Source organism: Mytilus trossulus, chromosome 11 (genome assembly GCF_036588685.1).
Source record: "Mytilus trossulus isolate FHL-02 chromosome 11, PNRI_Mtr1.1.1.hap1, whole genome shotgun sequence".
NCBI classification, from domain to species: Eukaryota; Metazoa; Mollusca; class Bivalvia; order Mytilida; family Mytilidae; genus Mytilus; species Mytilus trossulus.
The window spans coordinates 14844548-14870390 of record NC_086383.1 but is presented as its reverse complement, the minus strand read 5'-3'; the positions used below and the strand labels follow the sequence as shown (position 1 = coordinate 14870390).

Here is a 25843-nt window from a genome sequence, read left to right as displayed (position 1 = left end):
TGAAGTTTCTTGTTTCTTGACATTTTAATTTTAAATACGACACTGACATCAGTTTTCAAGATGGTCAACTTGTTCAGTCTAAAATTTTGTGAGGAATATATTTTTAACAAATTCTTTCTTTGTTATTTTCTGTATGTTCGGTTTGCCTATAAATGATAGTTTGTCTTTGACTTTTGACTTTTTAATTCCTCGTATTTTTTTATGTACGGTATCAATACACAAACAATAAAAAAAAACAGCCAAAAAACACTTATTATCATTGTTTATTTATTAAACATTTGTTGCTTTTTATTGTTTTTCTAAATTTGTCATGGCAAAACTCTCCTCCAATACTCGACTAACTGTCCTACTTCCCGTTTGAATATTGGAAACTGTTCATCACTGATGTCTGTAACATACTTTAGAGGTATGATTGGAGATAGTTCAGTAATTATTGTTTTATCAACTTTCAATGGGATTATTCTCCGTGTTATTTGTGGGTCTTGAAGGCGATACATCAGATTTTCAAAGCTTGCTTGTGGATCCGACTCAAAATTTTTCGTTTGAAAAATAAACATTAGTCTACATGTATTAAACAAATTGCTTAACAAAGGACCTCCCTGTGTTGACAAGTCAACTTTAAAATGAGGTATATCGATATGCTTCATTAACAATTTTTGGCAGGCTTGAGCCTCAATCGTGTCTGTATCTGAATGTAGTATTACAATATCTGTGCAAAAATGATCTGTAAAAAAACAATTATTGATATATTTTTGATTCTATTAAGCAATTTAAGTTTATCTATCTATATTTGGTCAGTCGTTATCAAGATGTGTTGTATACATGTTATTCGAAAATGAAATGAAGGATGAAATAGGTATACTCTTATGTGTATATTTTTAAGTTTATTTATTTGCAAATGTTTCACGAACGTAACCAGAGGAGTATAATTATTTCAATATGAAAAAGGAAGTGTGGTATGCTTGTCAATTAGCTATCGACCAAAGTTCAAATGAACTGGATGTAAGCCATTCAGGGCAACTTTTCGGCCATGAACATAGAAAAAAATCCAACCAAATAGTCGGTTGATTTCAGACCTGATTCAACTTATTGACATTTTATTTTTGTATAAATCCTTTAGAGCTGCTTTCATGGCATTTTTTTAAGCCGAGGCGGAGAAGTTTTTTTTTTTTTTTGGTTAATATCTGGTGATTACTATTTCGTGCATATTCAAGAGACATTACTTTTGTGGTCATATAATTCGCCAGAACTTAGAATCCATTTTCCTTACGTTGAATCAAAACTCAATGTGGAAAATTACACTCGCCTTGAGTTAAAATACCCGAAAGTGTACTGAGTATGGTTCCGTCAATAAATTTGGGTGGCACGGATCTCATAGGAGCCAGACCATAATGCAGAACACTTGATTGAAGATTTTTAAAAAGGGAGAGATTAAATTTACATGGGCGGTCTTTGCATTAAATGGTAGCAAAAAATACAAATATACCAAACGAATACAATCATTTTTTACAAATATCTTTTATTAATTAATGTAAGATGATAATTAAAAGATTCATGAAAAGTATTAAACGCAATTAAACCCGGTTCAACATGTGGAGCAACATTTGCGTACCCTTCCGGAGTAAATGAGACCACACAAGTTTTAGATGAGGCTAGTGTTGCTTAGTAATCAGTGTTCTATGTTATGTCTTCTGTACTATTATTTATCTGTTGGTCTTTTTATTTTTAGCCATGGCGTTGTCAGTTTGTTTTCAATCTATGAGTTTAATTTTCCCTCTAGTATCTTTCGTCCCTCTTTTATACTGATTACTTACATATCAATATAGTATACATATTTGCGTTTTAAAAAGAAATGCGCTTTACATACGTGTATCTTCATCTGAATCTGTATAAGTAAAATGTACATCAATTTAAGTGTTGAATTTTCTTATCCCAGGCATAGATTACCTAAGCTGTATTTGGCACATTTTTTTGTAATTTCGGATTTTCAATGCTCTTCAACTTTGTACGTGCTTTATAAATATTTCGATATGAGCGTCACTGATGAGTCTTATGTAGACGAAACGCCCGTCTGGTGAATTAAATTATAATCCTGGTAACTTTGATCACTATTGTATACTGTGTTATGTGTTATAAAAGTACCATTTAAGCTTTGTTGTGACATTACGGATTTTCATTCATCAGGGGCAAACATTTTTAGCTTTTTTTGGATATTTTTATGTTGTAATTTTCTGTATTTCTGCGTATTGATTTTTTTTCGAGGAAATTAAAACATAGTTTTGCAATGCTACTTTTTGTCTGATAACTGCATTTCATTATTTCGGATGTGTGTTATATAAAATGGTAGATAAACCAAACAATAATATAATCAATAAAACTCATTTCAAAGAAACACGTTCTTTTAAAATGGCAGACAGTAAAATGAGTTCACTCAATAAGTTTCGACGACGAGAATCTCCCGAGAGCTGGAAAATATTTCGGAACATCTTTCGACTTCATGGTCAAGGCTATGTTCAAAGAGAGAGAAAACATATTGCATATGCGTAGGTCAAATTATAAAACAGTTTGCGTCAAATTCAAGCACTGACATACAACTGTTTTCTTTTTACTTTTTTGTTGGAGGTAATATGAAATCTTAAATGTTCAATAAAAGATAAATTATGGTGAAAACAATTGTCGATTGATATTATTTACTTCATGTTGAGTCGTTAAAGTGATAATCTAAGCGGGTATTTTCCAATTTATGTTAATACTACTGAAATGTCATATTCATTTATGGTAATTATATTAAAATGAATATTTACTATGAAAGAGAATTCAAACTGAAAGTGTACGGATGGTATATTAAATAGTTATGATTGCTACATACCTGTAGATTTTGTTGCCTCATCATCAACTAAAAAAAATGAAATTCATATCTATCAATATGCAATTTTCAAAACGGTGTGATATACAAGTCTTGTGTTTCATGTAATTAAAGAACCAATATGTACTGTTTTATGTGTTATGAAAGATCCATTTAAGCTTTGTTGTAACATTACGGATATCATTTACCACGTCAAATTTTTATGTATTTGTCTTATATTTTTATGTTGTTAAGCATGAGTAGTAGTCATATGAGGATCGTTTATGATTTTATTAAAGATGTGACCAAAGTGTGTTGTGTTTTTTATAAACTGGCTCCGTATTTTAGAATCAATACTATTTTGTTTACAAAGGAATTAACCTTATTTTAAGGACCATATCAGATTACTTTGTGCTTTTTTTGTCGGTAGTACTTCGATATCTTAAATGCATAATAATGTTTGAATAATTGTAAAAATATTTGGGGATTGATTGAATATCTCAATAATGATTCGTTAAAGTATGGAACTAATTTGGTATTAGTAAATACTGATTTTTTGTTTCGTGATTTGCGATTCAGTTTTTACGAAAGTTCGCTACTTAAGGAGGCTCACGGGTATAAGATTTTCAGAAAAAAATAAACATTAATTTTTCATTACAAATTTTATAAATTAACTTTTGCAGTTATTACTGTATCATATGATACAGAACTCGTTCCAAAAAAATCAATTTGTGCTGGCCCCAGGTGACTTTTGAAATATAGATATCATTGAAAAAGCTTCAAATTATTTCCCTGTAGTGCAAAAAATATCATATTTTGGCATTGAAATTGAAATATCTTTTTTAACTCATCGGTGACCTATATTTTTTATTCTTGTTTTTGAGTAAGCTGTTCATATACAAAATAATTGTAAAATTTGAGCGATTTCTGTAATTGAGTTCTTTTTTTATTATTTCGATATTACCGCTATTTCATCTATTCGTTCAACAGAAAAAAAAACATAAACAAAAATGTATGCTTCTTTCGATGGCAGATTGTGAGCGTAAATGAACGGTGACCCCATTTTTTATTTCATTTTTCTATTAAGTATAAGATAAAGTTCGTTTATAGAAAAATATAGAGAAATCCTATATTAAATATAAAAAAATGATTTAGATACGCGAACCCCCTTAAGATAATTAAAACTAAACATTTGCCAGTATATAAAATGTTTCTAAATGTTACTCATGCTACATACATAGAATTTGTCGTATCGCACACTCACCTAAAAGAGGAAAAATTAATATCAATTTTCTTTAACAATATTTTTTATAAGTTAAAACAGAACCATATAACCCCTTAACTATTTAACTAGAGACAACCTTTCCATTTCTGTCTTCTTTAAATGTCAATAATTTTATTTTCTATCTTGTGATATAGTCTTAAAATATAGAAATTAGAAAAAAAACTCTGACCATATTACTATTTGTTGAAAGGTTGAGTATCAGATTTACATCCATTATAACCGGTTAAATAAAATGTATGTAAAGAAAATAACAGGATCCTTGTAAGCATAGGCTTTATTTAAAGTCAGTTCTGCAGGATAAATCGATGTAGCACACTTACTGATGTCGTCATTTTTTAGGGCCAACATATATATTCCAAATATCAACAATTGTTATCAAATTTTTAAATCAGATGTTGATTCCATGATTCTTCGCTGATTTGGGTCACAAAATTTAACTCACAATTTTACAGAAATAAGTCCACAGAAGTGCTGCACAGTAAGTCACCATTGGAATCCCTATAACTTGACGATACATTGAATCTCTTTTTTGAATTAGGTGTGTGATTTTTTTCTGAATTAGATTATTGGACAAAGTGGTGTATAGGGTAGAAAAATTTAAACTTTCGAAAACATTCGAAATCACAAATATATGCATACTTTCCTATTTGAACAATTTATTTCCAGTTGTACTAGTTAGTACAAGATATAGGTTAATATAGAACAATGGCTTGAAGACGAAATACATCTATATTTGTAAGGAGATTTGTATAGCTTCGTAAGCCAGTACATAGTTAAAACTGTTATCGTATTTTGTTCTGTAAGTGAAGGGGTAACACTAAAATTATGTTTGTTACAGGTGTCATTTTAAAATTGGAGTCGGTTGGAGTGTTGGTGAATTCGTGATTTCTTTTTGCAGAACCTCGATGTTAAATTAACGTCAAACAATAATGATAACCTTTGCAGCCTTATCCGCCACGAAAAAAACGAATTCCTTGGCGATTTTTTTAACTTATGCATTATATGCGAAATATGGCTATTACGTTTGATGTTGGGAACACAGCTTTCTTTAAAATGTTGTATACGTTTACCTACTATTTTTATGGTATCAATTAATGCTGTTGTGCTTATAGTAAAGAATAAAAGGAATTTAAGGGACAGTTTCCGTATCATTATGCTATTGTCGTTTTAAAATACCCATAATTTGATAGGTATAATTTATCAACACCATAGGAAAACAATTATCTTTTCAGACATTTAAAAATTAGCAGTAGTTTATAAGCAGGATAGTAAATTTCATTCTAAGTTTGTACGATCACGGAACATAATTTGATTAAATAATAACATAACAGTCCTCTCGATTTTAATAATATCATGGGAATTGGTAATATATCGAAAATAGATTATGTTAAAATTTATGATATATTGTCTGAGTAAGTTCGGTAAAACTGTTTTTATTGGCGTGAACATAATCACAATGAAGGAACATTTTGTACTTACAATACAACTACGTTGGACCTAATTTAGATGTTTTAATTTTGTAGATATGTACGGTACATTAATGGTCATTCTGTGAAGTGTGTCAAGATGCAAATATAAGTGACAATGCACCAACATCATGAAATTGCACCAACTCCGAATATATTTATTGCACTTTTATCGTTTTAAAATACCCCTTAAAACATAGGTGTTCCTGCGTGCGTTTAGATAGATACCAAATATTTGAGGGCATTTTTTTTAACTCAATTTTATAGATCACCAAACTTTTTTTTTTGTGGTATCAATTAATGATGTTATATTTAAAGTAAAAAATAAAATTAAGGGACGATTTCCGTATCAGGTACTTTTACGTCAAATTCAAACTATGAAAATACTCGTATTTGATTTCTTCTGTTGATAGTACTTTTAATATCTTGAATGCTCAATGAATTGTAAAAAAATATGTTGATTGATATCCATTTACTAAATATTGACTTCTTACAGTATAGTGTTAAGTCTGTATTTGTAAAAACTCAATTGTCATATATGTGTATTGTTATTAAGCTAGTACAAAAGTTATCCACAAAAAAAACTTACACTGAACATTTGCAGTGTTATAATACATAGTTTTGAATGTTACATACCTAAAGCTTGTTGCATCGCATATTTACCTAAAACATTAACAATATATATTTAGTAGTATTGATTATTATATGACATTGTCTATATTTGCCGTGGTATCAGTCCATATCAAGCTAGAGGGCTTGATCCCGAGGGTTGATACCATGGCCAATATGGAAAATGAGATTTTATAATATATTTATCACATATTTTCCAGCTGGGGAAAAGTAAATCATTTATCACAAAAAATGTAATAAATCAAATTCAGAAATTATTGCGCGCATCTATTATTGAGATTATGTCATTTTATACTCTAATGCTATTTTAATTTGTACGATTTTGAGAAAAATCCTGTTTAATTCATATAAAATATTCCGAAATGCCAGTTTATATTATTGCGTTTACAATATGTCGTATGTTTCGTAATTATTAAAACCTCGCATTAATTAATTTCTGAATTTAATGTATTCTTTTTTCTAAAGCTGTTGGAATCATTAGTTCTATTCATTATGTTTATTGTGAAAGATCTAAACACCTTTAGAAACATAATTGGGTTATTAACCAGAACAAACTTTCTTAGTAGTTTTGTCGTTGAATGGTAATTGATTATTTGTTGTAATCTTGTGTTATACTCGTACAATATAAGAATTTAAAAACCAACATATGCTGATCATGCAGCTTTTTGTTTAAAAATTGAGACAATTGTGTCAGATGTGTATCCACTAAAATTGTAAAATCAAATATTTTATATACTTATCAAATAAAAAGGACCGATTATTACACACCAGTTCTATGGTTATACTTCACAGTTTCTATTTTTGATTCACGTGTAAATTGACTAGATCTATTGTTACGAATACAATGGTTGTTGAGCACAGGGTGTGACGAGCGGGGTTTCTGAACACCCCTGCTTCTACATCCCGCAAACAAAATCCACTGTTATTCGTAACAATAGAAATTGATTATTCCTCAAATAGCATGAACATACGAAATTATTAATAGTGTTTACTACAAATTGTTTCAACAAAAACAAAAACATTTTATAAAATTCCAAAGGCGAAAAAACAGTATCTATTTTGAATACAATCGTTAAATTACTCCTTTGCTGATAGTAATATTTTCTTTCCCAGTCATATGTCTCTATTTTAAAACTTTGATCTTTTTAAAAATAAAAGGGGGGGTTCTGACTCTCAGACCCTAACCCTGTTATCAAGTGGCCGATCCGGGGTAGGAGTTTCACGGGTTGAACCCTATTTTAAAAGTCAATGTATTTGAAAGATTGGAACCTAACCCTCTTTCTGCTGAGTTGGGAACCCCTACCTGGATCAACCCCTTCCCCCAAAACAATAGAGTTACAAAATATTATAAGTTGTATCTTTGAATGCTGAGCGTGTCTTGTAGTCGGATTTTATTGCAGACACTTGTCCATTTGTAAGTCTGAATACGAATGTTTATTTAATCTCGAAAAGAGGGTGACTTTTTTTCTATAAAACCGTAAAATAAAAAAAATTGTTATGATTACCTTTATCAAACTAATACAGGTAAGTACTTTGGGTCATAATATTGCATTTATCTCTAGTCTCTAATACCAAATCCAACGCTTGCTAAAAAATGTCGCCCGTCTCATACTCTTCCATATTGACAACTACATACAAGGAGCATGACGTATTTTTTGTTTGTAAATAAGAATACACGATACGGTCAACATTCACCTGCTGATCCATATTAACCCAATGGATTTAATTGTAATATGCAAAACAACCTTGACATTGGTAAAATATACTCACTTGTAAAAGTTTAAACGAAGATAACCAAAAGAAGGTAACTAGTGGGGTTTCATGTAATAAAATAAAATCTTATAAATCATGGTTTCATATTGTCAATATATGCTATCGATTAGTTTTTTTATTTAATAATCAATTTTAACAAAATAAAGTTTAGAAGACACACGGTGTATACTATTACAAACAATTTGCGAGGAACACATGACATACAATGGATATGGCAGACATTATAATGAGAAGTGTTTTGTCAATTGACTTGAGCTTTCATAGGAGTCCGGAAATAATTCAGGACACCTTTCAAACTCATTGTCAAATCCTTGTAAAAAAGAGAAGCATAATATCGGCCTAATATCTTGACTTTCATCTAGAAATTGACAACGAGGGTCAGTTGAAAACAAATCTTTACGACTATAGAGATTATTTCAGCTTTTCAATTGTGAACTTTCCGTTTCTAAGAAGCAACATTCCAGCAGCACCTGCATACGGAGTATATATCTCCCAATTGATACGATATTCCCGTGCTTGCATTTCCTGTCATGATTTTTTTTGATAGAGGGTTATTGCTCACAAGGAAGCTTTTAAACCAAGAGTTCCAAATGGTGAAGTTGAAATCATCCCTTCGTAAATTTTACGGACGCCATTTCCAGTTGGTTGACCGTTAAAGGATAACCGTTTCACTTATGATATCAGATATGTTCCTTACGTCGTAATTACAATCCCCTTCCCTTTCATGAATGTGACTACCGAATTAGACTATTTACCGGATTTGTTATCACATAAGCGACACGACGAGTGTCACATGTGGAGCAGGATCTGCTTACCCTTCCAGAGAACCTTAGATCATCCGTAATTTTTGGTGGGGTTCGTGTTGTTTATTCTTTAGTTTTCTATGTTGTGTTATGTGTACTATTGTTTGTTTGTTTGTCTTTTATCATTTTTAGCCATGGTGTTGTCAGTTTATTTTCAATTTATGAGTTTGACTGTCCCTTTGGTATCTTTCGTCCCTCTTTTATCAGTGTGCATATCAAAGATATAGGTAGACAAAAAAAACGTGAACAGTACATGCAATAAGTAAAACAAAGACCACACGAATCTTACAAATATGTGTGGATTGATATCCATTACTCCATATTGACCCATTGACTCATTAAAGTAAAGATGTAAGTCTGTATTTGTAAAAACTCTATTGTATAATTGTGTATTGCGATAAAGTTAGTACTAAATTAAAGTGGTTCCTGTTGCTTTATCTTTAGTTTTCTATGTTGTGTCTTGTGTACAATTATGTCCTAGACACAAAATATGAATCTGATAAGAGGTGCCAAACGGACATCACATTATAAGAATTCTTAAAACCTTTACAAAATGAGTAAGCAGTTAAACGGATATAAAAGTGGTGAATAATACAACCTACATAAACAGGCGGACTGACGATCAATCACGCAGATAAACATTGCACATATACAACCCGTGTACGAAAACTAGGGTATGTTTCATGACTTTAACAAATGTTATGATAATTGATCGATGATACAATCCAAAAAAATATTTATAAAATGGAAACATAAAATGATGGTCACCATGACCGTATTGTCTTACAAGGGTTGTCATTAAGTAAGTCTTACCGTCTGATATAGCGTCTTTTAAGAGTGCGAAATATTGAGTTAATAGTGTTTCTGCACATCTTGTAAGTAGGAAGAGATAAGCGCTCAAACAATTCATACAAAACAATGGAGAAGTTTGGGAGCTTGAATCTGAAATATAGTGTATTGTTTAAACTTCAATTATTATTATTGACACAGTAAACAATTAAGAAAATATATTAATCATATACATCCATTGCAAATACAATAACACAAAAAAATGTTACAAATAATCACAAGACTGTCATTTGAATAAAATTATGAAGACTGTTGAAATTCGTATATCTCATTTTGAAAAAAATCTGCAATTAATAATTGGGTCAATGATAAAGATATAAAAAGTTATCATTGCCGTTGAAACAACTCTCCACCCAAGTCAAAATTTGTAAAAGTAAACCATTATCGGTCTCATTACGGTTTAAAGAAAGTAAGTGTAATGGTGTAAACCCCAAAAAGACGTGTATGTTGTAATAGTGTATATCAAATGGTGCTATGGAGTATGGTGTAAGGGGATTGGTGTAATGGTGCTTGAGGAAGATGTGATTGTGTAACGTGTATATAAATTGTGTTTATCAAAGTTTTTAACTAATTTTCAATTTTATACATAAATATACAATTTTGTAATGGCACGCTTTCTTCGAAATTAAATAACATTTTGGGCATTCTTCCATATTTGAATGGTATAGATAGAATGTCTAAGTGAATGTTGCAACGACAATAACTGGTTTGTGTCTTTCAATATTAGCGGTATTTGTTCTATGCTAAGAAACAAGTCTAATGTGAGCTTTAGCGAGCTTTTACTCTTGTTTAGAGCAGTAGATAAATACAGCTAATGTTAAAAGAAACTGAACAGTTGTTGTCTTCATTCTGCAATCAATTCTGAAGAAAAACAGAAAAATTAAATTTTTGCATTTATTTTCGATTTATAGGTCACCTAGGGCCTGCTTAGAATATCAAAATCAGATATTTAGTGAAAGATTGGTTCTCAAAAAAAGAATCTAGAATGGTCAACATAATACATTGCTCAAAGTGGATAATTAATTTTGACTGTTAAAACACAACACATAACATTGTCCAATTTCACACAAAAGTGTACGAGTTGTCCTACGCTTCAAAATTGGGAACTGAACTCGACATTAACTTAACATGAATGCTAAAATTGACAAGGTTAATTTTGTTACACATGTACACATTCAAGTTTTGAAATCGATGATGGTGTTGTAGAAAATCCCGCTGTTCATATTTGTCTGTTATCAGAAAAACTGTTCAATTCTTATTGCTGTAAAGAAAAACTTAAACACAAACAGAACGTACTAGATATCATTGAGATGGGAGCCATCTCTGTGGGCCCCGCTGTCAAGAACGTGGGGTAAATAAGTTGTATGGATAATCTGATATGAAGCATTATTTGAAGTTATTACATTGTCTCATGTGTGATTTTGATCTAAGATTTTAAGTTAAAACTGATAAATATTCTCATCTTACTTTCATAGTATAATAGTGATATGACAGCATGATGTGAACTCATTGTTGACTACTCTAAGGTGACTTCTGGATATATGGATTGATGTTTGAACAATATGTTTAAAGGTGCTGCCCAATTGATATTTGTCACATATTTTTAGAATTATGCCTTCAATATATTATGACCCACCAAGTATAAAGTATGAAGTATTAACGGTTCTCGAGAGGTAGAGCGGACACAATTTGTTAAGAACAAAGAACGGATGGACAGACTGACAGACTGACCTAAGACCTAGGATGCATACATTATGACACACTCTCTGGTGTTAGTTAATATATATGTTAAGTTGAAAATGTTTGTCAGGAATAAAGTATGAAATAATAACAGCTGTCCTCTCAAAATATAGTGTGGATCAAATTTGTTAGCGATGGACAGACCAACAGACAGACAGACCTTTGACCTAGGAAGTGGTACATACATCATGACACACCCTCTGGTGTTGGTTAAAATGGATGTCAAGTATAATATTTGAAATCATAACGGTTCTCAAGATATAGAGCGGACACAATCTTCCCCACAGGACACAGGGTTGTCAACTGAAACCAAAGTTTTTTTGACGTTGACCTTTGACCTAGGAAGTTGTACATACATCATGACACGCCCTCTTGTGGTGGTTAAAATGGATGTCAAGTATAAAATTTGAAATCACAACGGTTATCTAGATATGGAGCGGACACGATCTTCACCACAGGACAAGGGGTTGTCAACTCAAAACCAAAGTTTTTGACCTTGACCTTTGACCTAGGAAGTTGTACATACATCATGACACGCCCTCTGGTGGTTGTTAAAATGGATGTCAAGTATAAACTTTGAAATCATAACGGTTATCTAGATATGGAGCGGACACGATCTTCACCACAGGACACAGGGTTGTCAACTGAAACCAAAGTTTTTGACCTTGACCTTTGACCTAGGAAGTTGTACATACAACATGACTCACCCTCTGGTGTTGGTTAATAATCATGTTAAGTATAAAGTATGAAATCATAATGGTTCTCTAAATACGGTGCGGACACGAAAGTGTTACGGACGGACAGACTGATCACTATATGGCGACCCGCCTTTGGCGGGGCCCTAATAAAAGTTATCGTTAGTTTGCTTAGGCCAGCAATATGTCATTGGAATGCAACTGCAAAACACATTCTGAGGTCACGCAGATCCAAACAACACTCGTCAGCAGCAATACACAAACGTCAAGTTATACCTTTCAGTGGACAGAGCTTTAAAGCGATACAGCATAGCCATAGTTTGGGCTGTATATGTATGATAAGACACCTGCTTGTAGGATAAAAAAAGTGTATGGTGTAAAAGCACAGGGTGTATGGTGAATGGTGTATGATGTTAATGGGACGTTTATACCATCCAAGGACTGTACGTGTGACATAAATTACGGCTCCGGTGATACAATAACCATTTAATATATTCAAATATTATTACTTGGACTGTATACGCTTATAAAAATGTCATTTATTTTTGACAAATTCTAGTTGAAAATAAAAATTATTCTATTTCATTTACAAATCCCTCTTATAATTTATTGATATTGTGTTTAACTTACGAACAGATTTCTCTTCAAAACGGTAATCAACATAAAGATTAATCTGTTATTACTCCTAGTAAGCTAGATACATGTATACAATCGTGTAAACAGTTGTTTTTCTTATTGATCAAATGCGTGTCTCCCTTTTTTCATTTTAAATTTTAATATGTTAATCATTTACATGATTTGAGATCATCGATACACTTAGCGAAAACTTTATGTGAATTCCGACACATAAGAAAGCATTTTACAACTTTGATAGTTTTATAGCGATATTTCCTTTCTATTCTGTTTGAATTTTCAGTTAAAAGATTACTCCTTTACCTAAAGGATTGATCGCCTTTCGAATTGCCATGTTGACAATCTTATTAAGCATTCTATGCATATTTTGTGGACACATGATCTCGCTCAAACTGAGTGTAATTTATGTGTCTTCATTGTCCTTTTTGTTTTAGAGGAAAACGGGCTGACAACGAGGATACACATGTTTTGAGGTCATCATCACATATTGGTTTACTAGTAAGAGGAGGTTGTTTGATTTCTCATAAGAGCCATTTTTGTCGTCTGAGGTCCATAATAACGAACAATGTCGTTCGAATCGGTATTTTCTAGTATTTCCTATAATGGCTGGTTTGAATGGTGGACGATAAAAGCATACCAAGATGATTAATGTGACGACCACCACATAAGTACTAATAATTTATTTGTGTTCCTTTGGATTTTTTTCAAAACTTTTTTTCGTATATGTTAAAGATTTTCAAGAGTTTAGCACCAGTTAACAACGGATGCCTTGATTCAGTATACTAACTGTAATAAAATTTGTTTTTCAGAACATGCATTGAAACTATCAAATTGTTTAGTTTTACGATTTCTGAAAATCGTTTTAAAACTGTAATGCAACCATAGATCAAATTCCCTTTTGGTTGTGTATTTATACCCATTCTTCTAACCACTTAAACTTTTTTGGCACGCATAGTCACTGATCTTTCTGAAACTGTAGATGTAGGCCCTAATAATCTAGTCAGAAAAATGATACCAACCGATATATATATTGGTTGGTTACCATTGAAACAGGAGAGAAAATGATTATTTTTGAAAAATATTTGATGTTGTTTTGGGAATTTTTGCGGCTACATCTATTAAAAAGAAACACTAAAATTTAAGTTCAGTCTTGTTTTTACTAATGATAAAACAAAATTATGGGTATTCTATCTAGAAATGTGTGAAATTAATTTTAAAAAATTATGCCTGAACATATTTGTTTTTCCTAAATGAGTTATCTCCCTTTATCCTATTTAAAACTCTTCAGAATAGAGGGAAAAAAATCAGTAAAATATGGCAGGAAGCTGTCTGCTGCCAAATACTTTCCTGCATTTCATTTTAAATCTCCTTGCAGCTTTAAATTTGAAAGTCTTAAAGACATTTCTAGAATTCGGTCCTGCTTAGCAGTGCACAGTGATTTAAGGAAACAAGAACGCCGTTTGGCCGAGCAAAATGTTCAACAAATTTTTCTAACTACATGCATTGTATTTCCTATTGGCACATGTTAGTTTAGAATATAGCTTATAGCTTACAAGTTGCATTCATCATTTGTTCATCATTTCTTTTCTTCCTTCAAAAATAAGGATAATATCAAATATTTCCTTGATAAGATTGTCAAGATATTGTAATACATAAATATGTGAAATTGTGGAACATGTGGAAAGGGGAATGTGCCAAAGAGACAACAATCCATACAAAGAGCAGAATATTTGTTCTTTTTTTAACTTTCAGTGTTATGTCTTCTGTTTTTAAACTGGCATTATGATGGTTTAAGTATATATACGTATACTACATTGTCATTTATACAGTTCTGTATTGATGTCACGTATACAAAAAAGAGAAATCATATTGGTTGATTTATTCATAAAGCCAATTAAATAGTATGTAACTTTCCTGTATCATTCCTTATTCTTACACTGATTATGGATTTTGTGCCACTGCTTTAGAGAAGAAGTCTAGAAGAAAAACAGTTCTGCAAGTTTTTAAAATTTAGTTTATCATCTTTTATATTTACCTATACGTTTTCTTTTCTCTTGAACATTTTCAAATAGACCTTCGATTTCTGAAATACATATGCCCAAATGTTCAGTTATTAACATTATAAGCATTCCATGCAGGTATATAACAAAATTGTTGGATAGGTTATTTATTTAGAATTCCTTTCGATCATCTAACTTTTTTTGTCTTTGAGTATTTTGACATCATTGGCCTTTTTTCCGTTTATTCTAGCAATTACTGAAAAGTTTTCAACATGTTTGTGATCAGCAAAGTGCTTTTGACCTTGAGTGAGTACACACAAATATAAACATCGTTAGGGTGCTTTTCTAGGCGGTTTATAATATGAATATATACACGTCGAACCAAGAAAGTTAATTTTTCTCTCGTTTAAAAACCATACATGATTTGTGATGCACGGAATGCATTACACTATATAAATAATAATTTGAACATATCATCAAAGCTTGAATAATTTACACAAAATACATGAAATGAATCAGTTTTTGGTTGTCATGACCTCAAAGGTTTGTTTGTAAAGCAACATAAACATGATAAAGTACAAATTACATTGTTGCAACGCTTCCCTCAACTACTTAAGTGTTCGATATTTGCAAATCTACTGCTTTTTGTGACATTCTTACCTCCTGCACTGTCTTGTTTCTCTTGTTGTCTGTCAAACTTTCTATCAGATGCTGCAGCTTCATGTATTATTTCTCGCAAATGTCTGTTTTCCAAGGCTAACTTTGATCTTTTACGCTCCTTCCATTCGTCAAGTAGTTCCAGCTCAATAATTGAAAATATCAACTCTCGATTTTTAAACTCCAGCATTTCAATAGTTGTCCGCTGAATAATGACCTCAGTCTGCAAATTTTCACATTTCCTGCAATTTTCGTCTATGTTAACTCCTCTGGTTTCATATGAAACAGCAACTGCTGGATCTAAAGCAAACATTTAACTGATTGATTAGTAAGCTAATGTTTATCTTCAAAAGAGTTGATCTAAAGCGGTTTTTATGTAATATATGTTATTTTCACATATATGTTCTATAAGTAGTAGATTGTGATAAATTAAAGTTAAACACGTATTGAACCAGGGCAGGACGGGAAAAGAATTGACCCTATAAAGCTAAAACTTCTAACTGATATCATATGTCCTCATGGGGTGTCCACTTATATATCAAAGAGATCAGCTATACAAACAATGTAAAGAATTCAAACGTGATCAACATTAGGACCTCACAAGAGTAATCAGTATCAACTATTGAATTTGGTTAAATACGCACTCAAATTTAAGCAAGGTATTATAATTTAAGCAAGGTATCACAAGACTTTCTAAGTAAAATCTTTTTTGTATTGGTTTTACTGGATGATTTGTTAATCATACAGATTAAAACAATTGTTAAGTAAAATTTTGCAAAGTTGCAAAAGTACAGGAAAATTACATCTGTTTGCAGAAATTATAGGAACCTTTCTAAATTGTGAATTTAAGTACTTTTCATTTGTGAAATATCGGTGAATACCATAAAAGTTTGATGACCATCTCTCAGACCTCAAACATATGTTTTTGTGCAAAATATAACCTTAGTACTTGCATATGTATATCGGATAACACAGATAATGTTAGAACCACTTAAAATCTTTTCTTTCGAGTACACACTCCTGAACTTTCCTGATCTACAAATATTAATCTTTTCTTTGACCTTATTGTTGCTTTCAAGACGCTTTTCATTATAATTCCATTATTTGTATTTATTTTCAATCTTTGCTTTTTGTGAACATGCCATGAATATTATTAAGAGAATTTGCTGTGAATGTAATATATTGGAGTGTTTGTATGAAATATATGCACAACTATAAAATATTTAGGACAATTATGAGCTAGACACATTACAAATCTAGCCACCTGTATATTGTTGAAGTATGTATATTGTCCTTTAGATATCTGTTTGTTTTGCTTTATTTTATTTGTCCGTTGATACATATCATATATCGCCACTTTTTATTGCAATCGTTCTTTGTTTTTCTCACGAAACGACTCACTTATGTAGCTGAATCACTAAGTTGTCTTCTTCTTCTTCTCCGTATTTCCTTCCAATTAGAAACCCCAAGTAGAAACGGAGTTGTTTTCACATGTATTTTTTATCTAGAAACGGAGTTGCTTTCATTTGTAATATTTAAGTTGTCATGAAATACTTACAATTTACACTTGCAACAATCCTTTGAGAATGAAACAATTTACCAGATATCTCTTTGATTACTTTTATTTCGTCTGTAAGAAATGAAATGCAAAAAATAGATTCACAGAACAAAAAGCTGTGGCAAATATGGAATAGCAGAGAAGAAATATACGCATTCTCCATTTTGTTTTCAATTTTAAATTCTACATTAATCCCGCTGCCATTCAACAACTTATATAAGTGGAACTATGTATTGTAGGTGCATATACATGATATATAAAGTGTTAATATCAACAACAACAACAACCAGCTTCTCAATCAAACATCAGAATAAAACTAGAATATGTGGAATGATCGCCAATAGGAAGCGCTCCACTAGAGACCACATGGCGAAGAAGCTACCAACGATACGTAATCGCACGGCATTCCACAGTTATGATCCACATGGCAAGCTACAAAAGGCAACGAAAAGACACATGTATAACACAAAACAAAAAAAACTAGATACGTGATTTTTATACAAAACGACAACTGAAAAAACTAAACTGGTATACATCACTAAACCATTGAATTATTGGCTCTTGACTTGGGAAATTCGTATACAGAATATGTCAGCGTTAAACATGTTTGAAGTTGTCAAACAAGTACTCTCATTCTATATTTTTTTTATGAAGAATAAACCAACTGAAATTCATATACATTCATTACTTATTAACTGGTATACGTATAGTGTCAAAGGGGCACTAGCTGCCATATCATATTCACCGATTTGACTTTTAAAAAAATGCTCATATTTAATTTATGACATACTTAAACACATTTCCAATAAGTCTTAAATAGTGCATACATTAAATTATATATATCAGAGTTCGTATGTTCATTTGATTTCATGTTTGAGTTTAAACAAATAATTTAATTTTCATTTTAATGTATAAAAAGATTTTTTTGTGGATCAGTTCAGTCAATCAAATGATTTACCTTTGATTCACTTTCAATGTTGACATACTTTTTATTTGATAACCGAACACTCATCAAGCATGTGTCCTAACTACTCAATAATTGTGGCCAACTAAATTTAGACTCAACTAAAATATACATTTTGTCGTGCATACAGACGCCAGCATTTAATCAAATTTGTAATTCAGTACAATACATTAATCTCATATATGTATTTGCATATGCATATATCATATATAACACAGTAATAGTATCTATACTGAGGAATTTAACACACAACTTTGTGAACCAAAAAAATACTTACGGCAATAGTAGTAATAAATATCTTTTAACTTCAACAAACATTACATTCCAAATATTAAATATCATATTATGAATATCCGTCATAAACGGACACTCGCCGCCCAGGAAAAAACAACTTTTATAGTTTGGAAACCTGCGGTCGGAGCAATGCAAAAACTGTTTCTGGGTAATGATGCCGTACTCCATCATGATCATGGTTATATAAAGAAAACATTTTTTATACAAAAAAGGAAGTTTTAACTGTTCGATATCTACGGCTAAAATAACCACCTAGACAATTTTTTACGAACCCGCGAAAAAAAAAAATAACATAACAAAACATTATGTCACCTGACCTATCAATTATATATCATTGACCCATACAAAGTATTAAAGAAACTTTTTGACAGTATTGTTCCGCGATACTGTGATACGCGGAAAAATATATGTATTCCAACTTTAGCAAAGGGTTAATTTTAAATTGAAGTCACATGAAATCAATATGGATTCAATGGGGTGTAACTATTAACTTTCAACTGAATAATTCATCATCTTAGCTTGTTTTGATAAAATTGAACCATACTGGCTGAAAAAAACGATTCATCATTTCACTATTTCACTTTCATTAATGATTGAACAAAACAAAATCAGATTTTATTTGTGTTTCGTTATGTCGTAGCCAGTGCCCCTTTAATACACATTTTGTCCACGCTTTTTCTCAAAATTAAATGGACCAATATCGATGGAATTAAACCATAATGTGGACAACCATGTGAAATGTGCACCTGACTTTGGAATGTTCAAAAAGGCTGCCGTTACCATGGCAACAAATGTAAAAAATATTTTTTTTGGTATTTGGTGAATAATTAGAATATTCCTGAAACGAAAATCTTCAAATTTTTATATACTGTTGGTGTCCACCATATACAGGTTAAGATGATCTTGGGAATCCTTGGAGCTACTATATTGCCATTGAAACTAAATATGTTTACCATTAAACCCTACGGGGAAAATCTTAAAATAGTATTTAAATCTAAATATCGTATATCAAACCATTGAAACTTTAATTATATGTTCGTTATCATATGCCAATATAGTAGGTGTCTTAAGAATTTTGGAAATGGTCACCGTAACCATGGAAACAGCAGAAATATTAAATCATTTAAAATTGCTTTAAATGTGATGAAACTTTACAACAATGTTGATAGACATCTGTAGATGCGCTCTTTGACTTGGGAAATGTTAAAATGGCTGACGCTCGCCTGGAAATGGGGGACGAGGGTGCCATCTGTTATTGCTAGCAATTATGAATCTAGTTATCTATGTATTTGTGTTAATACTAATTAACAAATGATATCAATATTCGATAAATATGCAATTGACAAAAATATTCCATTCTATTATAAGTTAGATTTATTCATATGAAAATTATATCAAACTCGTGAATCGATCATGTTACAATTTGAGAGATGCAAATTATACTGAAGAGACATTTAAACTCAAAAGTCGAACGCAAACTCAAAACATCATGGCAAAAAAAGAAAAACGACAAAACACGAGTAAAAGTATACAAAATTCAGCATCAAGTGAGTATGCTGAATATTTAATTAATTATCAAAAACACTAAGCCGCTTCCCATATTGAGATTCGAATAATATTGATGTATACCTTGGGTATAAATGTTTATTGAACACACATTAAACGTTAAGAGAATAATTTACTTAGCTATTTATATGTTCTAATAAATGATAATATCATAAATATTGCTATTATATAATATCATATTTGTCTTTTTTTTAATGATGATTGTTCAGTACGATTTGATTTTTTTGAAACCGCTGCTGTGAGCGTTCAAATGAAACTTTGCAGTATTTATTATCATATAAATATGAATCTAAACATGGATAGTAAACACGATAAACATATATGTTTATGAAATCAAAATATTACTAATTTAGTTTTTTTGGAGTAATATATGTGCGTTATACAGGTTTATGGGACCGATAAACATTATAACTTTGATTGATAATTAATTTTGGTTTTCATGTCGATTATTTTAATCTGATAACGTTCCTAAATAAGTATTGAATTTATGACGGATTTATCCTTAATTGATGATATGATAAAGTGCAGTATACGTTAAAGAAGTGGTACTCCAAATTATTGGGTTATTATCATTAGTATAAAAGTACCGTATACAGACTCGTTTCTTTCCCCTTTCTCGATTACTACAGAAATGATTTTTGAATTTGTTTGTTCATTCTCACCGTGTAGAACGCCACATGCGGGGTGTCTGCTATTTTTGACATGGGGTGGCAATTTTGAAGCGACAAAAAAGTAACAAGGTAAGTTCAAGCATCAAAATTTCTTATTTTAAGAACTCTCAGTACCATATAATGTATTGCACGGAAGGAACCGCAACGTAATATATTTTCTAAAAACAGAAGCAGTCGGTTTCAGTGCTCAGATTTCTCAAACACCTCGCCCTAGTTTTCCGTGTTGCAGAATTGAGGCTTTATATGCAAGTTTCGGTATAAAAAACTACTTTACACAACAACCCTCCGTTTTATTTATATAGAATTGTATTCCTCTCATGGACTTCTACTAAATACCAGTTTCTTAGTAAAAATTAATTGGTTTTAAAACTATTATTTGCCACCCCATGTCAAGCATAGCCGACACCCCGCATGTGGCGTTCTACACGGTGATTCTGGAAACCCAACAAGTTATTAGCAAATGATTGGTGTGATATAGGCCGTCAATGCGAAAGTGATATGAACATTATTATTTAACGAATGTTTAAACTGCTTATTGTGTCTAATTAACGGTTATCATTCGAGATTTCAACATGTATCAAACTTATGACTTATGTCATGTATGTGTTAGTTGAATATTGTCATATTGTGTTTGTTTAGGTTGAAACATCATTTACAATAAAAAGTACCAACCTTTGACGAAATATTTTCATACATTTCAACGCAAGGCAAGATATCTGTTGATGCCGATCACAAAAGATTAACAAAGATGAAAAGAAGTACGACCAAAGGTAGATTTCATAGAATATATGGTCGCTTACTAGAAGGAATACAGTATGAGTTAAAAGTAAAATCACAAAAATACTGAACTCAGAGGAAAATCAATTTGGAAAGTCCATAATCACAATAATCAAGATGTGGAAACAGCTTACACAGAACTAGAAGCAAGACATGGGATGTTTTTAGAAACATTTGATTTTCAAAGTAAAAAAGAGAAACCAAAAATAAACGAACTTAATCATGATCTAACTGGTATGTACTAATAACTCAAGATCATTGAGTGAGAATCGAAGACAGAAGATAAAACATTAAAAAGACAGTAAGTTAAAGGAACAAAACTCGATGAAGAATGCTAAGGAAAATAAAGATACTGAAACGTTTAGGATGAAAAAGTTATTCATGTTTCAAAGTTTATTATGAAAGACACATCCTATCGTTATACGGTAAAGTTCCGTATGCTCAGAAGCAATGTTTGAGTGGTGAAGCCTTAGTTGTTGTGAAAGATGTTGACAAAGATTTCGAGGAAGTGTTTCAGCGTCTCTATATGAAATATGGCAGAGCAGAGAAATTACTCGATCGCATATTAAATGAAATGAAAAGATTAAAGAAGGTTCAAGAAGGTTCAAGAAGGTGACAACATGAAATTTATTTCGGTAGTAGAAACTGTCGAGAAATGTTGGCTTGAGTTAAAACGAATAAACCTCGAAGCCGAGATGAACACATCAACTATGGTGAGTCAGATAGAAAACTCCTACCGCCTACCCAAAAAAAAACGTGAATGGGCATAACGAAAACAGAAGACGGAATCGAAAAGTATTCCACTGAGTTTCAAAGAATACTTATTTTTATTTTGTTAGAGGAAAACAGTGCTTTAGAGTACATGGAGTCTGATTTGCGTGAATATGGAACAGCAAAACAATAATGGTGTAGCTATATATTCCTTACAAGTTCAATTACAAAAGAACCAGCAAGTGATGAAACAGGTTGATGGAGGTCTTGCACGGGTAGCGCAAGCAATGTCAAACAAACCAACAAATTTGATACAATTCAGACAAATATACCGGTACAAATAGATAGAAATACAGAAGGGAAGAGTGAATGATGTATCACAAATCATGAAATAGGTGATTGTTCTATGTTTGCGAGATTAGATAGTCAGACGAAAGTTGATTTAGTAAGAAAAAATAGTGGATGTTTCAGTTGTCTAACGATAGGACATTTGTCAAGACATTGTCACAGCCGTACACCTTGTGACATACATAATGAGCTTCATCAACCATGTGGGAATATTCATCACAAAAATTTGCACGCTGCACACATGGATGGCATATCATTTCATAACTCTAGACAGGTGATAAACGATGACAAGAACAAGAATGGGGTACTATTGATGATCTGTTCAGTGCAGTGTAAGGATAAGTATTTGACAACACTTTGGGACCCTGGAGCGAAAAATGTCACTGATCACATACAAAACTGCTGATCGATTAGGATTATCTGGACAAGATATAACATTATCTGTGACAAAGGTAGGAGATGTAACCGAACATGTACAAAGCGTATGTTATACCGTTGACTGACCTTAGAGGTAAGATATGGACAATAAAAGCATATTGCATGGAGGAAGTTATGGCCGAGGTTGCAAGAGTTGATATGAGTAGAGTCGAACAGCTGTTCAAAGGTATCAACAAGAATGATATTCAAAGGTCAACTGGCCAAGTAGACATATTGATCGGCACAGATTGTTGTATTTTAATGCCTAATAAAGAAGAACAAATTGGGAATCTAGAGTTAATGAGAAATCAGTTTGGGTACTGCAATCGTGGCAGCCATCCTCTACTAGAAGTGCCAAAATTGTCAAACCATGGCATAGTCCTTATTTACTGGGCAAATGAAAAAATCATTCCGTTAATTGATATTCATGTATTGGACAGATACAGTATTAAATACAAACTAGATTCTCTTTTAGACATAGACAGGCCATGGAAAAACACATTAAGATGTGGTTCTTGTAAGTGTGGCAGATGTGCTTTATATAGAATAATAGGTAGTTGAGTTTTTGATACTGACTATATCGTGTGGAATATATAGACGAGCCCGTTAGGGCGAGTTAAGATATTCAACATGATATAGTCCGTATCAAAAACTCAACTACCTATTATTTTGTTTATCGGTAATTATGACGTCACACAATGTATTGCCTAATATTTTCAGTGATACAGCCAGTACGTTGATATTCGAAAATATTAGGCAGTAAGATCAAAGGGAAAATATACGAATTACCGATAAAGGACAATCGCAACAAAGTTTAATGGAGTAGAGGGGATTAATCATCATTAAATCAGGCATGACACGTAATGAAGAATCACAGCAATGGATAATAAAATTATCCCTGGATAAAAAAATCAAAACAACCTACCAAAAAACGTGAATTCAGCCGTATCAATACTTGGATCTACCTAAAAAACGACTACTCCGAAATTCATTAGAATATACAAGTGCCTACACACAGTCCAATGTGATCAATTATCGATAGCGGTCTTAATTCGTTTCAGACAGGTTGGTGATATTTCAAAAATGTACAATGCGATAGGACTTTCAACGTTAGATCAGTACACACACCGATTTGTTTTGAAAAATTTAGAAACACACAGAGGTCCAGATCACTATGCATTGTTGACAGTTACTTTTGACGACAGACCGAGTAGAGCTATTTCGACGCTTGCATTACATCAAACAGCAAACATTTATCAACACATTTACCCAGATGCATCAACAATGGTGATAAGAAACAGTTATGAAGATGAAATATTACAGTCAGTTGAAAGTGTAGATAATGCTTTTTTATAACCCAGCAGACCGAGAAAATGCTGGCATTGGATTATATCTGAAAATGAAAAATGCAGCAGTAAACTACAATCCCAAGTTATTGGTGAATCCGTGGATGTTATTTAGATGAATTTACACATGAGAAAATTCTCGGAATGAGGTGAGATCCAAAACATGATTTGTTCGATTTTAGAAGGTGAAGATTATTTTTTCTCCTCAGTCGAACACTCAGTGCAGCGGACCTCGCAACTAGGATTACATCTCCTAATAATTTGGTTAAGAACTCAATATGGAAAAATGGACTTTTTTTTTAATTATCCAATAGACCAGTGGCCTTTAAGGCAAGATTGTTATTTAGGTAATGAATCGTAACCCGACACGATAGGTATTGTTATGTCATCTGACATCAAGAAGAGGAATAATACAATGTCTGGTTTAGATTTCGAAAGATGTTAAACTGGAAAACATTTCCTCATATTCAAAACTTTTGCGAGTAACATGCATACTGATGCGATTCGTCACTACGAAATCATTCAAAGGTGCTTCAATTGGTATAACTGCCGAAAGTCTAAATGCTACAGAATTTGAATGGATAGGATATTTACAAAGAAACATTTAGGATGATTGGACAAAATCATTTCGAAGACTATCTCCAGAAAAGAATGAGGCGGGTATAGTTGTTGTTGGTAAAAGATCAGCTGATTGGCTGATAGCCACTTGGAACATAACTGATTTAATGATGTAACCTAATAGAGGGCAGTATGTGTGGTTATACTTAAAGTCTGTACATGATCAGGATAGCACAGGAGTAGATGTAACATTGGCTTAAGTGAGAAGCAAATTCTGGATACCAAAGGTGCGCAAATACATTTCTATCAGGAAAAAGTGCATTATATGTCGAAGACGAGAACAAAATGTATTGGACACCATTACCTTTGGACCGATTTCAACCGTCACCAGCGTGTTCATACTGTTCAGTTGACCTCTTTTGGTCTCTTACAAAATTTAAGGATACCGTTAAGGGCATCCGATACAGTTTCAAGGTAGTTAACTCTTGTCCCGACTTTAAGCGTTTGAATTGCCCGCAAAACGTCACTTTTTGCGGGACGTAACGCGTGTAATGTTCCGTAATAATAAACGTAATGTGGATTTTTCGATGCTTCAATTTCTATTTCGAGCGTGTTCATACGCCATATCAGTTTTATAGAAATTTGGTATGAATTGTACACTTAGAAAATCTAACTTATCATAAGAACCGAACGGACAGACGGAGGAATGAACGTGCTATATTTTATGTACCCCTCAATGCAATGCGTCGCGCTTTGGTAACAATATATATAATATAGTAATTTATCAATGAAATTACGCGTATTGGTAATATGTCCCGTCCTCTCGCTATTAATTCAATCGTTTTTGCCAAATGAAAGATTTCTAAACTATGGTTTAGTTTCTCTCTCTGGACTAAAGCATCCTTTAGCATGTTGAGGATTCTCCTGTATTAGATTTTGGTTTTGTTTGCTGACAACGTGAAAAAGAAGATGTGGTATAATTGCCAATAGGACATCTCTCTACAAGAGACAAACATGACACGGGAATTAACAACTATAGGTCACCGTACTGTTTTCAATAATGAGCAGAAGCCATACCGCATTTTAATTTTAAAAGCCGTCAAAATTATAAAGAGTCCGTAATCACTTTTCTTTAGATGTTTCTCATATAGACTTCAAACAAAAAGATGTATTTATAACTCCCATGATTTTATTTCCGAAAACAGTATTACAATTTTTAGTTAGCGCTTTACGAACAATATTTATACATCTGAAAAA

The 25843-nt window shown here is 32.1% G+C and overlaps 1 protein-coding gene across 1 annotated transcript in view; it reads right to left on the bottom strand.

Annotated features, from left to right (window-relative positions):
- Positions 1–288: 288 nt before the first annotated feature.
- The window catches only part of LOC134689761 (uncharacterized), a 36381-nt gene continuing 10826 nt past the window's right edge, over positions 289–25843 (bottom strand). Inside the window, exons 6-13 of the mRNA XM_063549733.1 lie at positions 16935–17006; positions 15380–15676; positions 14755–14802; positions 9616–9744; positions 6233–6259; positions 2870–2896; positions 1868–1885; positions 289–724 (exon numbers count right to left, since the gene is read on the bottom strand). Of these exons, the coding sequence (XP_063405803.1) occupies positions 309–724; positions 1868–1885; positions 2870–2896; positions 6233–6259; positions 9616–9744; positions 14755–14802; positions 15380–15676; positions 16935–17006 (1034 nt within the window). The 3' untranslated portion in view covers positions 289–308. The remainder of the gene's footprint in view (positions 725–1867; positions 1886–2869; positions 2897–6232; positions 6260–9615; positions 9745–14754; positions 14803–15379; positions 15677–16934; positions 17007–25843) is intronic.